At 30.1% G+C, this 15,856-nt stretch overlaps 1 protein-coding gene across 3 annotated transcripts in view; it reads right to left on the bottom strand.

Annotated features, from left to right (window-relative positions):
- The window catches only part of LOC139520699 (enolase 4-like), a 70,702-nt gene that overhangs the window by 52,128 nt on the left and 2,718 nt on the right, over positions 1-15,856 (bottom strand). Inside the window, exons 4-13 of one of the 3 annotated variants that reach the window (XM_071313577.1) lie at positions 15,227-15,420; positions 14,229-14,375; positions 10,597-10,762; positions 10,055-10,183; positions 9,148-9,210; positions 6,754-6,918; positions 5,736-5,801; positions 3,067-3,192; positions 2,081-2,276; positions 617-684 (exon numbers count right to left, since the gene is read on the bottom strand). In XM_071313577.1, coding sequence (XP_071169678.1) covers positions 617-684; positions 2,081-2,276; positions 3,067-3,192; positions 5,736-5,801; positions 6,754-6,918; positions 9,148-9,210; positions 10,055-10,183; positions 10,597-10,762; positions 14,229-14,375; positions 15,227-15,420 — 1,320 coding nt within the window. The remainder of the gene's footprint in view (positions 1-616; positions 685-2,080; positions 2,277-3,066; positions 3,193-5,735; positions 5,802-6,753; positions 6,919-9,147; positions 9,211-10,054; positions 10,184-10,596; positions 10,763-14,228; positions 14,376-15,226; positions 15,421-15,856) is intronic. The other 2 variants (XM_071313578.1, XM_071313579.1) reach the window with 2 other exon arrangements.

Below are 15,856 nucleotides of genomic sequence, written 5' to 3'. Positions count from 1 at the left end.
TTGAATTACAACTGGTAATCAACTGTTTACAGCAAACCATTTTCTTTCTGTATACCTTTATTGAGATCAGTCATGGTATTTCATATAACGTGTTCCAAAAACTATTTTGATGACTAATAAAATTTTCATCCAAATAAGGAGTCTTATTTATAGCAAACGCAAACAGAGTACGTGTTTAGACTATGGCAAACAGTTTATCTGGGCCAACATTCCTAAACTTTTTTTTAGGAAATGGTATAGTGGCTTCTGTGTATCTTTTTTGATTTTACAGTTTTGTTGTTCTATATCTTTAAAATATACCCACGACTGCTTTTATTTTTTCAGAACTGAATATTTCTTTTTGTATTTTTATTGGGTGTATAAGTGATGACTGTTGCAAATTAATCAAATTTTTCGTGAATTTTGTTTAAAGGATTTCTAAAAAATGTTGTAATGCTGTCATGAAAAGTAACATGCAGAGTATCTAGTTACCGGTATGTATAATTAGGACATAAAACAATGCTTTAAAACACTAATTCATTGTCCTCTACCAATCAAAATGACAGAATCTTTTTGCAATGTAATATTTTATATTTTATATTTGCTTCAAGAAATGGTATATATTTTTTAAGCTTACAAAATCTGCCAGGAATGTGTCAGTAGTTTCCCCTTGACATGAAGACATAATTATCTGATTATCATCCTCTGAAAAAGAAACAACACATGAAGAAATAATTATCTGATTATCATCCTCTGAAAAAAGAAAAAAAAACAATTAAAAGTAGCACCATTTCAAATAAACAGCTGCGCTATGAGTGCATTATACGCCCGACGTCTTGTGTGGAATTTTCATGCAATATTCAGAAATAGTTTATAAGAAAGGTTTAAGCAATAACCATATATTGTTTTTGAGACACGGCGGGACATGTGAAACCCCCCACCCCTTTTTTTTTTTTTTTTTAAATACTAAATATCACTAAGATAAAATTTTGAATCAAAACCAAAAAGTATACGGGTCTTTAGATTACTATAACAAAGAAGTGTGTAAAGTTTTAAGCAATAATCATAAATTATTTTTGAGATACGGCGCGACATGTAAAAAAAACCTCCTCTGTTTAACAAAGTACTCAATAACTCAAAAATAAAATTTTTAATCATCACCAAAAAGTATACACTACAGATCTTTAGATTAATACAACATAGAAGTGTGTAAAGTTTTAAGCAATAATCATAAATTGTTTTTGAGATACGACACAACATGTAAAAATATATACTCAATAACTCAAAAATGAAATTTTTAATCATCACCAAAAAGTATACAGATCTTTAGACTAATATAACAAAGACATGCGTAAAGTTTTAAGCAATAATCATAAATCGTTTTGAGATATGGGGCGACATGTAAAAAAAACATCCCCCTTTTTTAAAAAATACTCAATAACTCAAAAATGAAATTTTGAATCATCACCAAAAAGTATACAGACATAAGATTAATATAACTAAGAAGTGTGTAAAGTTTTGAGCCATAATGAAGAATCGTTTTTGAGATACGGTGCGACATGTGAAAAAAACACCCCCCTGTTTTAGTTACAAAGTGCCGTAACTCAAAAAGTTTAAATCTTATTTTCACCAAAAAGTATACAGATCATTTGACCATCATAAGAAACAACTATATTAAGTTTCATGAAATTTGGATAAGTCGTTCTCAAGTTACGGTGTGACATGTTTACGCCAGACAGACAGACGGACGGAACGACAGACGGACACCGGACATTTGTATACCATAATACGTCCCGTCAAAAACTAGTTTTAAACAATTAAAGTGAGTTAATTGTTCTTATTGATATATACTGGCATATATTAAGAAACATGATTAAGATTCACATGCCAGACTTATAAATTTTGAATGATTTTGCAATTCACAAAAACCAGAATTGAAAATATTGAAGTATAAACCCGGTTAGTACACTTTTTATTGCCTTAACATGATCTACATTTTTCTGAAATGCATAATTTGGTCTCATGTGAAGAGTTGTCATATTGGCAATCATACCACATCTTCTTTTTTTAAATTTATAGCACAATAGTTTATGGTTTTTACCTTCCATTTTCTTAACACAGGTAAGTACATCAGATACAGTATTTAACTGTTCTAATTTAAATGCGATTCCACTTGATTTAAAGTTTTCTGTGAGTTGTTCGTCTTTCAGCAGCCCTGGTCGATGGTATGCCTGACTACCAACAACTAAACATCTGTCACTGATTCTATCACATAATCTCATCCAGTGTTCTTCTTCCTGCAGAAAACATGCAAGACAAATGTTTTAATATTGTGACTAATTTCTCCAATATGAATGAATAAAATATCATAATATTATTTAAGGTGGTACCTAACACTACAGGGAGATAACTCTGTTAAATCAGCTAAACGTTTTAATTACGTAGTATTGTTAAGGAATTATTAAGCTTCCGGATGATTAAAATTAGTGTTTGTCATACTGCTATGTATCCAACCATTTTTTTCTAAGAAAGCGGATGGTTCAAGTTTTTTGAAATTTTCATATTTTTTTCAATGGACCAAAGTAAATATTTTATCAAATTTTATAAAAATTAAATGAGTCAAATAAATTTTAGTCAAGGTGTTGGGTACCACCTTCACAAAAAATAATGTTCTCTAAAAAGCAGGATCAAATCAAATGAATCTAATGTAACATATGTTGGATACTTCAGTACACTTTAAAGTTTAATAAACTCTGTACAATTCCTACACAAGCTTCCATGTCAATTACTTAGTGTAGTTTAATAAATTGATATTTAAAGAAAGGAAATGTGTTATGTGCAGTTAAGGTTTGCCATTTTAGAAAAAAAGCTTTGTAGAAGACCTTCAAGTCATCATTTAATTTTCAAACCATTTTTCAATACTTTACTTTTAAAGAAATTCATTGAAATAACCAAAGATTTTTTTGTATTTTATTGTAATTCTCAAATCACTTTTGACAAAAGCTTATTCATCTTAGGTGAAATGGATCATTACATTATCTCTAAAAACAATTAGGCAAAATGATCCTGAATTGTAGGTTTTTTTACCTGTTTCCTCATTGGATCAATTATAGCTATAATAGATGGATATCTAGTTAACAAATCACTCCAGAACTCTACCAGATCATCAGCAACCTTGGCAATTCCAACCATCACCTCATATTTTCCTTTTTCCTAAAACAAAGAAAACAGATGATTTTAAACAACATTAAGTTTTTAAAATGAATACTTAATTCGTTCAAAGAAATTCAGCCTAAATACAAGACAATAGAAGTCTTTGATCAAGAGACTATGGCTTATATCCAGGCATCCAGGTATAAATAAGAACAGAAAACAATGCCCTTTAACTAGTGCATGTATCTTTTATCTATGTAAAACATATTATGGCATTACTTGAAATATACAATTATCTCCCTTATTTAATTTGTCACGGATGCACAATGTACTCCTAGTTTAAGGAGATGTATAAATGTGTAAATGATGCATTTTCAGTCAGTAGATGATCTGTCAACAAAACTTCTAAGACTCACAGCCAGGACATAATGTTTGTGCAAAAATCCCATAACAAAATTTGAATTGCAATTTTTTAATCTGGTAAATGATGATTTTAGCCTGGAGAAAAATTTGTACTTGAAAAAATAAGAATAACATGTGTATGTAATTGTTACACCAAAAGAGGAAGGTGCAAAGGAGTAAGTTCGGTAAGTGCCATATTTGGCCCCAATTATAAAGTTCATGGTTACAAGACAATAATTGTTTTAAGTTGCCTTAAAGACATGTGAAAAAGTTAAACAGAACTGTTTTTGTCAAAGTTTAATTCTAACACAACGATTTTTACATTCCAAAACGGTCAAGATAAGGGATTTTGGTGAAATTTGACAAAATCAGCGGGATTTCAACCAAATAAAGGACCAGGAAACATAGAGCGCAGGCGTCGACAAGCTTAATATTCAAATAAGACATGTTAAATGTCTTCACAAACATTAATTTAAAAGATCTTTGTTGTCGACGTATGCGCTCTATGTTTCCTGTCAAATAATCTTTGGAAATTTACCCATTTTCATTGATTTTTACGTGAAAAATCAATATGAGTACAACTTGTGACGTCATAATGAAACGCAGAAATGTAAAATTTTAAACAAAATGGCTTATATCCTATCTAGTCAATGTATTAGCTATAATTTATCGTAATATTGGTCAATAAATCCGAATTTGAAATTTACGCTAAAAAAGTGGGCCATTTTAGGACCTTATCGAACATACTCCTTTCTCCTGTATTCAAGTTTTTCGTGTTCCACATATGCATAGTTTATTCCCTTAAAAAAGGTCTCATACTCTATGAAACTATCATGTATATATCAAATATTAGCTCACACAGTGGTTTCATAGGCCATATTAGCTATGTTACACATTAAGTATTAACATATTTCAACATGAGGTCACAGCAATCTAAAGTCAAACATTTCTGGCTCATAATCAAATAAACACACGTGTATATATTTACACTTCAAGCATTTTTATGAAGTTACACCATAAATATTGTTAAAATCTACAGTAAAATTTCTTCAGAAAATATCTATTCCATCTAGCAGCATCATATTTACATTCAAAATGTTACAGCAAGCCAATTTTCTACATTCTTTTTATCAATCCTTTAGATTTTATCATTTAAACTCACAGAATTGAAAAGATAGCTTTGTCTGTTTTTTTCTCTCCGATTCATGGAAACTATATTACTGGGCTGAAACTTCAATGCTTCAATAATTTCATGCAAAGTTCAGTTTTTATGCTCTCAAGTATTGTAAAGTTTGGGTTTTTTAAAACTTTGGTCATAAGCTTCCCTGATGAGCTTTTCAAGTAACCTGCAGTGTTGTACATTTGACCAAAATAAACAGCAATAAATAAATAAAAGTCTTGTTTGCATTGTGCAAACAAAACCAACCAGACTATCTAGCCTCTAAAATAATACAGGTATATCATACCACAGTGTCTTGTGAAGGTGGGAACTAAATGAAATTTTATCAATATATAACAGTTCGAACAATTGTCAAGTAGGTTAACTGGTTCAAACAGAAAACACAATATAAAGTTGGGCTCTCTGCACAGAAATTATAAAGTTAAAGTTAATTCTAAAATTCTTATCAACCCACTGTACCAATCTACAAAATCTACAAACTGTAAAATTGTTAAAGTCTTCAAATACAATCTTGTATGCATTTTTCTGAGTGTACTAGACAAACACGCTCAGTTGATTTTTTAACAAGAATGTTCATAATGTCCCAGTCCCAGGGAGAACATGTCACCTTATCCAGACATATTTTTCTGACCATTTTTAGCTCTTTTTATTCTTCTAAATGCGGTGTTTTTAATTGAGACTTGTTTTTTAAGTCTTTCTATGTGGACACTTAAAAACAGAATAATATCAACCTGTCAATTAAGAGCACCATTTAAAAAAAATAGTTTTGATATATTTTTATGACAGTATAATGTAGTAGCTATCATCAAAGAGTTATTACACTACATAGTGAAAAAATAATTCTACCAGACCACATTTTATTTCTAATTTGGATGCTATTAGTTCTGTAAAAAAAATCTAAAACTTGCAAAGCACATCAGTGAAATGTTAAAAAACCTCACATTCATTCAGTTATGAATCTATGAATGATGTTGTTAATGACACAAACACATGTTAGGTTGACATGATTACCAGTTACTACCTTGTGCATGTCCTGACCAGGGAAGTTTGCTACTTTATCACTTTTACCAGCCATGGGAACTGGATCCTGTGTTATAATATATATTATTTACCTTATACACAATAGTGACAATGTGTCACATGTAACAAACTGACTATAATTCACATCTCCGGGTATAACACTTTGATAACTTGAAATTTAGAAAGTTAATAGTTCTACATGCATCTTAGTTGGTACATTTAGTTTAATAAAGACAACAATATTGATGGAACTATATGTTGCTTGTAAAAAAAAAATTCTTCTCTGGATTACATGGTCGAAATTTTATTTGCACAAGATGTTGCCTGATCGGAGATAATTTAACATGTGCTACAGCTAATACAACCTTGAAGTTTTGGTCATTGAAATCTCAGAAACCATAACAAATCATGCCGTCAGACGGTCAGTGGCAAATTTTTAAACATTATATAAGAAACAACCACAGTACAAACTATATAAGCTTTTAGACCATGTATAATAGCATTAAAACATACAAATAAATAGATAAATAAATAGTAAAAAATCAAGAAAACGAAAACATCAAATTATCAGATGTTATGAGAGGAGGTGGCAACTAAAGTCAGTCATGTGACACTATAAAGTATAATCTAGGACATTACAACACATGATTAAATACTATCACATGTGTTATATGTGTCAGGTGTTGGAGTTACACAAGATACACACATATATAAATGTATGGCTTTAATCCCATGTGTGTTATGTGACTGTGGTGTGATAGCATCATGTCCCATTAAATAGTGCAGAAGTCATTACAAAACTTTAAAAGAGTGATTCAATTATACACACAGGCAACATAATTATTTAGTATATATAATCTTCAATCAAAAAAGCTTATTATCATAGTAAAAAAATGATGATACTTTAATAAATAAATATGCTTTTAAAAAAAATGTTTTTATAAAAACATGATTGCAATTTATTAACTGAAAATATGTTAAACTTTTTTCCTTTCAAACTTCAAGTTAACAGTACTTACATAGTCAAACATTTCTGGTCCAGCACAATTTAATCCAATAAAGAAGTCTTCTCCTGCTGTAAGTCCACAGTTAGTGATAGCCTCTTGAAGTAAGTCCAGTCCTTGTTCTGCTTTGTCAAATGTTGGACACATGGCACCGATGTCATTTACTAACTTTGTAGCTGTCTAATAATAATAAAAATAATAATATTCATAAACTGAACTATCCACAAATATAGACTAAACAACTTCAAATGGTAATAGTATTTTTTTAAGATTAATCATCTTGAAATCACAAATACCCTTCATCATCTAATGTTCTTAAAAAAGTCCTTTAAAAAAAGTATAAACAGGTAATATGCTATATAGTACATGCATTAAATTTTGTAAATCATATCAGAAATAACAGAATAAAAATATATAGAAAATATCTAAAAATAAAGTGAATCAGAATCCCAATGCAAAACAGTCTTGGTGTCTATTTTTTCCAGGAACCATTGTGCTACTTCTAAATCTTATACACCATGTTCCTTTACTACCTCAATCTACCTTCACCTAGCATAAATCTTAAATATACAGTCAATGTCTCCATATAAGGTCAAACTGCAGGTGACAAAGAATATCTTTCCTCAGATACTTTAAATTATTTTTTTCATTAATTATTCATTTTTCACCAAATAGCTGTACAGCTTTTAAAACAAAATATTTGAAAACATCTTAAAAATCTAAAATAATATCTTGAAAATACATTACACTTTATGAAATGTTGAAAAACAAATGTTTACGAAGAATAGTTATGTAGATATCATATGGGTGATTGAGAAAAATAATGGTTGTTATTCCTATGTTTAAATATCATATATATATATATATATATATATATCTTATAACAACTAGCAGGTAGGTGAGATAACTCTACTATGATTCTGAGGAACGACCTCTCATTTTTAATACCTAACTTACTTCTTTAGCTCGCTGAAAGAAATATATTTCAACTATTAATCTTGATTAAATTATTATTGGAATGCTAACTTCCATCCCTATTAGATTTTATTTTAGACAACAATACCTAGAAAAAGCTATGCAATCAAATGGCAATTCTTAATTTCTTGATAGCATTTATTCATACAAAGCATTGATAAGAGGACAGTAAGAAAAGCATATATCTGTTATCTTTGAACAGTTGCTGACAACAGATTTTAAGTTTTGAAAGACAAAGGTATAACTAAGAAATAACTCAAAAATTCTCTTTCTGATTAAATAAAAAAAAATTAGGATAGTTATGAGAGCTTTCAGAAAGGGCCTCACCTATAAGAAAAGTTAATTTTAAAACATGATCAGATATCATTAACAGGGGATTATAATTTCAAAATAAGGAGATGTGGTATGACTACCAATGAGACATCTCTCCATCAGAGACCAACTGACATGCATAGAAGTTAACATTAAGTGTAAGAATAAGAAGGTGTGATACAATAGCCAATGATACATCCTAATGAGACAACTCTCCATGATAGACCAAAGGATATAGAAGTTTACAACATTTTACTTAAAACAGTACATCTACAAAGGTTACAAGGCAGAAAGGAACAATGCAGATAGATGTACGATGACTTCTGTTAGATGATATCAGTGACCTTCAAGACAGAAATTCCAATATTTTTACTCCTTCTTGTGATTAGAAACAATCATACAAAGAATAGTGATTAAATTTAAGATATTTCAAGTGAGGCAAAAAAAAAAGACAACTTTAAAACATTTGTAACAGACAGTTCCTCATGGTTCCTGTCCAGCTAATGGTGAGGCCCTGATATAGAAAAATTTGGCAAGGCTCAAAAACAGATAAATTTGGCAAGGCTCTAAAACAGATAAATTTGGCAAGGTCCTAAACAGATAAATTTGGCAAGGCCCTAAAACAGATAAATTTGGTGAGGCCCTAGAAAGATAAGTTTGGCAAGACCCTAAAAAAGATGAGTTTGGCAAGACCCTAAAAAGATAAGTTTGGTGAGGCCCAAAAAAAGATATGCTTGGCAAGGCCCTAAAAATCCTTCTATCACTAACAACTTAAACAGCATACTTCAATCTATCTTAAAAGATAAGAATAAGAGTAGATTTCATTTCTTTCAGTACTACACATATCAAAGTTTTATACCACAGGAGACGGATCTGAAATACTGCCATCAAGATCCTGAAAATTTGACTTCTAAACGAAGGAAAAAAAATTAATAACAAACAGTGTATGATTTTTTTTTAAATAATATAAGAAATTGTACAAATCATTATTTTAAATTATATTTTGATTTATCTAGTAAAAAAAACTAAAAAAACATGTATTATATAACAAGTTGTATAGAAATACTAATATATGAAGTCTTATTACTTCTCGATTATGATCAAATTACAAAAAGTACCTACCCCACCTTTAGCAAAGAACTGTTTGGCAACATAATTATATATCTGTTGAATGTATGTCATACTCTGAAAGAAAAGATTGATTTTTTTTTAACAGGCAAACATATTTTAAAGTGAGAAACAGAAAGCTGTCTTTATTGACTCTTTCTATACTTTTTAAGTCAGTAAATCATAATGAACGGGAATATTGCTATGAACAGCAGCATTAAAAGTAAATAATATTCCAAGATTTATGACTGGTAAATTGCAAAACCATTTTAGTAAAATTGTTGAATAAATTAGATTAAAATCAGAACAATCGTGATTCAATTAAAAAAAATCCTGTTCATTTATATAATTAGGTCAACATTTACTACTTTTAAAATGGAATTAACTGCAGAAGAGTTGTCAATAAATCTCTACGGTAAAACTATTATAGTTTCAAACTCATATGTGCTATATGTTATTGTACATGCTTTACAACAGTTTATGTGCTTCTTTTCTATCACACAGTGAGTGCAGGATTCCATGTCTTTACACAAGATCATACAAATTTCCATATGTTATATTTATATAAGGGGGTCTCATTGGGGGGTTCCGATCCCGGATCCTGCTTACTGTTTTGTCAGATTCCTGTATCCAGCTTACACTATGTACGTAAGCAATTCTCATTTTTTTGTCATTTCCCGGGTCCCGTTGGACCTCATTTCCCGTTTTCACGACACAATAATTTGACTTTCACGTGTCACGCTTACAAAAAATCGGCAATCCCGCGTCACGCTTAGACCCCAATGAGACCCACATATAATATAGGTAAATATTCAGAGAAAGATATTTGAAACAATGTTGAAATAAGATCAAATAAGGTCATAATATTGCCCCCATTTCTTTTATTTCAAATTAAGTCATGGGTTGAATATTGTTAACAAACCTTTTTGAGAGGCATATCATGCTTAGGAATAACCATAAACTCCTTTACACAGTTCAGTTTTCCTGGTGCAGCTCTACCACTTTGAATAATAGTCACCATGGGTAAGGGTACTGAAAACTTTTCTGGAATCTGTCAAATAGAAAATAACTGTCTAAACAATAAAAAACCATAAGACCTAAAAAGTTTTGTTACATGTATGCCTTACTGATATTAAATATAATCCATATCCATGTCAGTTTTGTGAAGCTGTTCTATGATGCTTTTCAGTGCAAAACATATTTTGATTTTCTACTTTGAATTCAAATGTTAAGCAATTTTTCATGAGTTAAATCTGTTTCCTGGTATTTCTTGTGATTGCATTTACAAGATATTGTTTTTTTCTGTCCAAAAAAGTACATGTATCTATTTTTCAAACTGATCTGTGTTTTACAGTAGAGTTAATAAATTCTGTTTACTATCTATTCAATTTTAAATTGTTCTACATGTAATTATTTGCTGAAATAATTTCTTAATAGTAAAATTTCAGAATCCTTTAGTCCTACCTCACCATGTCGAAGGCAAGCAACATGCTCATATATATCTACATGCTTGACTTGAGCTGCTGCACAACAAGTAGCTTGACTGATAGCTGTAAAAGCATTACTACCACACAATAACTTTTCTTTAGGTTCATCAGGAACATATACAGCTGCCTGGCTCTTCCCCTTTCTATAAATAAATACATTCAGCAATTGTATTAGGCAATAAAATTATTGATGTACATTCTCTTTATAGCTAAATGATTTAAATGACGGAGTTTTTAAATGTATGATTTGTAATTTGAAAAGTTGTTACCAGGAATGATGCCAGCATTCCATATGCCACAGTGAGTATTAGTTACTTGCTACTACTGGCCAACAGCTAGTAAAGAGATAATTTATATAGCTAGCAACACTAAAGAAAATAACATTATTCCAGGGCAGAGTAGCTAAAACAGCAAGCACACATTCTAAAAAGCTTGAAGGCTCTTGACATGAAATGGATAGAGGCAGTTTCATCCTTAACATTCTTAAAATATTCATGGACTTTGTATACATAAAGTGAGGTGTACTTATTCAATAAATTGTATGTATGTTCCAGACCGTATGAGTATTTGGACCGTACGCGTACGGTCTGGACCATATGCGTACTTTTTCAATATACGCATACGGTCGGACCGTACGCATACGGTCTGACTAATATTAAGAATTTGGTCAAGTTTATTAGATACAAATGTATATAACAGATCAACATAACTTATATCTCAAATTAACATAAAAAGTTGAATAGTTATTGAAATAAAAACTTAATATTTTAACTATTTGTAAAAAATCAGGCTTATTTAATCTGTTAATCTCCTGTACTTAGCATGTCAGTAATTCATTAATTACAGCCCAGTATGCTCATTGAAATTGAAGTTATCGGAAGTAAACATAATGTGGGAGGACAATTGTTTTAGAATATTTAGGAACTTTACAAAAAATGCATATGCAAAGGAACATGCATAAACAAAACATGTTAATGTTAAAAATATATGACGTTCCTTGTGGAAGCAATTGTCATCTTGGGTCAGAGTAACAAAATAGGATTCACGGATATAAAATTAAACAAAATTTAATATTTAATTTTAATTGTTCGCTTATTCACTTTATCCATCTAATTGTAATGATAACAATTTGTATAACTAAAATTAAAGATTTTGATAAATGTTTGTTAACATTTAACCCATATGATCCCAAAACATGTATGGTCAGCTGGACCGTACGCGTATACTCATACCGTCCGACTGTACGCGTACATGTATGGTCTGACCGTACGAGTATACGTATACGGTCCAAATACTTGTATGGTCTGGAACATGTATACAACCATGCTAGAAAATTAAAAGATCTGTGTTGGAAACTGAAGCGTTGCTATAATAGGTACCCTCCTTTTCTTATCCAGAACCCCCCCTTTTTAAATGATTAACACATTTTAGTATTCAAGCAAAAACTTTTATCTTCCTCACTCTACTAAAATGATCTATAAGATAAAACCTATTGGGTAAGAGTACTATATTTCCCCAAAAATTAAAGGAATCAACTTGTACTTGTTAAAAAAAAATTACTGTTTATTTCTAAACAATAACACAGACATATGATATATATTTATATAAAAGACTACAATAGCATGCATAAATAATATTATGTAGTAAGAAAAACAGGTTTAAAAAAATGCAAACAATATATCTTTTCATTTTTTTTAAAAGAAAATATCATGCAACTGCATTATATTTAGAATGCATTGTAACAATCATATAAGATGATAAAGTGCTTTCTATAATTTCAAGAAAATCTAAATCTAAAACCAAAATTAAAAAAAAAAAAACCCTCATAGATGCATGCACACTCAGTTAACGCTAGTTAGATCCATTTATCATTTAATTTGAACCTTGAGAATTGCCAAAAAACTGTAAATGTCTAAGAAGAAAAAACAAGTTTCTTATAATTTGAGGCAATAAGATTAAGATAATCTAATATGATATTAACAAGAGTTAAAAAGATGATACATATAAGTGTTTCGTGAATTGCAGAAGAAATTTCAAGGATATTTAAGCTGATGGTTTTGCAATAGTCTATATAATTAGCTTTTGCACATTCTTAAAAAATTCATATATGAAAATTATATGCAACTGCTTTAAACATTGTAACAGTTATATAAGATGATAAAGTGCTTTCTATGATTTTGAGACAATCTAGATATGAAACAAAAACTAAACCAAATGATTCATAGATGCATGCAGACCCACTAAGTGTTTCTAAAGATTTGTTTTTCATATAATTTGAACTATGATGCAGATATTTGAAAAGTACAAAAACTGAAAATATCTTAATTTTTCACAAATAATTAATTTCATAGTTTTGCCAAATTGTGAAAACAAGTCTTTACAAAATTTATACTTCATTAAACATAATTCTTGGTTAATGTATAACCACGAAATCCACAGAAATTTGTATCCCTCGAATGAATCCAAAGTAATAACAATTACATAAATCTGATTGATTTAGGTATCAAAAGGCTTTTTTCATAAAGACTGAAATAACATCACAAACAAATGAGAAAAATAAGCTGACACCACCAAAACTGGATACAACGTGAAAATAGAAATTTGAGTTGTAGATTGGTACATTTACAGTTTGCTGATATAAAAGTATAACAGAGTGAAAATGTGTCTACTTTAGTTCAATTAAACACCATCCTATAGCTAAATTGTGCATGTAGTCATTATTATACATTTTTCTCAGTAGAAATAGGTATATTTTGAGAGATTTTTGCACCAAAACCTCCTAAACCTAGTGTAAACAACTCACTTCTTTGGACTTGAACTGAAATAAAGCATTCAGTATGAACAATTTTTATGTATCATTCTGATAACTACAGAATCTCCAACATTAACATTGGTTTTTACAGTGAAACCTGTCAAAACCAAAACCTTTAACCATTATTTTTAGATTAGACAGGTGTTTGTTTAACACAAGTTAAATTACTAAAGAATATTGAAACAGGAGTTCTGGTTTATACGCAGACTTGGTTTTTAACAGGTTTTCCTGTAATGAACCTCCAAAAGCAGGTTTATCTTTTTTCAAATATTAGGATTATTTTCTGCTTTGATGAAAAGGAAAGGTTTTGAGCAGGATAAAGTTAATACTAAAATATTAAATACTTTCAAAAAAAATATATATATCCTTGTTATTTATTCAGTGTTTTGTATATCCACTCCAATATTAAATCTATAAATAATTGTTATTTGGAAAAAAAAATTCAGAAAAGCTTGTTAAATGAAAAATTAATTATGCACTATTAGTTATGTACTGTAAACCAAGCTAACTAAATAATAAAATTTAGCCAAATTTCCAGCTTCTTACCCTTATAAAGCTTTACACAATAACAGATCCAGAATGTTTTCCTTTCCTTGATTGAGGTATTTTCCTGAAAATCCTTATTAGCAAAAAGATGTATAAGCATAAAATCAAATAGACTCCAAAGCATTAACTTATTTGGACTAGCTGTAACATTTTCTTTTTGAATAAAAAAAAACAACCGGAACTACGGGTTTGAAATTAATCTGGATCTGTTAAATGATCTCTAAATGGTTAATGTACCTAGCATAACATACTTAGCAGAATTTTTGCCTTTTTTGCCACTAGCAACACTAGCTTTATCATCTTCCCTGTGTGAGGATTCACCATCATCCTTTATCATTTCTTCTGCTTCTTTTGCCAACCTCTCATCTTCAATCACTTTTAATTCTTCATACAATTTCCTGGTAGAGAAAGTATAGGTGACTTTGGGTTTTTTATTTAATTAAGACTACAGTCCTTAGTATTGTTGATGTCAATGACAGCATTACCTTTCAAACAGCATGTTTCAGTTTATTTTCATCACAAGCTAAAGTTTATACCTCTTTGTAGGCTTCTGTTTTGTTTATGAACATTTAAGACTCAACAAATAGATATGATTGCAAACATATGTATCATTCGAATCTTTATGTGCCTGTCTCTAATGATTCGTTGTTATTGTTTGCTTTCTTCTTATAGATTTTTGTTTATTGTTTTGTAATTATTCAGGCTGTTGATTTCTCTTTTGATCAAAAACTTTATCACATTTTTTCATGTTCGTGCCTTTTACAGCTGTCTATTTGGTATGGACTTTGCTCATTGTCTTATAGTGACATATACTGTGGATTTATTAATATTCTTTGGATACTAATTTTCGTTGATTTCATGGGAACAGGGGAGCCACAAATATAAATGTTCCACAAATTACAAGCTTTCAAAAGGAATGTATTGAGACTTTGCCAAAACCATGAAATTAAATATCCACGTATATATGCAAGTTTTCCACAAACCACAAAAATTGGTAACAACGAAAATAAATTAATCCACAGTAGTTGCTTAAATCTACATTGAATGTCATTTGGACTCATGTGGATAGTTGTCTTACTGGGAATTATAGCTCATCTCCTTTATTCATTGCCAATATGAGTTAAGCCTAAATGAAAATAGGACAATACCAACACAAAGTGGATTAACAGACCAGTTTAACAAAATAATTGTATATACCCTCTAGAAGCACTAAAGGTCAAATATTTAAGCTATTTTATTATTATCTTACATGATAACTCTATCCACTTCGTCTTGTTGTGTTGGGTCTGTGGCATGAATTCTGTTGTTAATATCACTGTTCAATATGTTGATAGCAGCACTGATGTTCTCCTGTCTCTGTTGGTCATCAACTTCTCTCTCTTCTACTCTAACGTTATCCAGGAGAGAACTGTTGGTGGTTGAACTTACATGGGTATACAGCAACTGTAAATAAAAGAAAAACTTGTCATGAATAACATAGTTAACATTAAACAATATTCCGAAATGACTCTCCTTTGACAACTAACATTCTTAGATTTCTTTCAGGACTTTTTATAATTCCAATATCTGTAAGTTAATTTTCTTTTAAAACCTTTTCCTTTCTCTTTGTTATGTAAAATTCTTGTTAAACTCTCTCCTTTCTTTATGAAAGATAATATCATTCAGCTGTTGACTGGCTGTGAGGGGAATAGCACATTTGTTGTTCTTCAGATGTCAACTATTCCTCAAGGCAAAGCAAGAACAATAGCTAATTTCAAAGAGTGAAACAAATCCCCAACCTACATTTTGTAATAGTTCTTCATACATTTTCAATGCTTTTCTAATTTAAAGGGTGACAAATCCTGTTTCCCCTTACAAAATGTTGCAAAGTGAATTTATA

The sequence above is a fragment of the Mytilus edulis genome, chromosome 4 (assembly GCF_963676685.1).
Source record: "Mytilus edulis chromosome 4, xbMytEdul2.2, whole genome shotgun sequence".
In the NCBI taxonomy this organism is placed as follows: domain Eukaryota; kingdom Metazoa; phylum Mollusca; class Bivalvia; order Mytilida; family Mytilidae; genus Mytilus; species Mytilus edulis.
The sequence above is the reverse complement of the archived record's forward strand: the minus strand, read 5'-3'. Positions and strand labels throughout refer to the sequence as shown.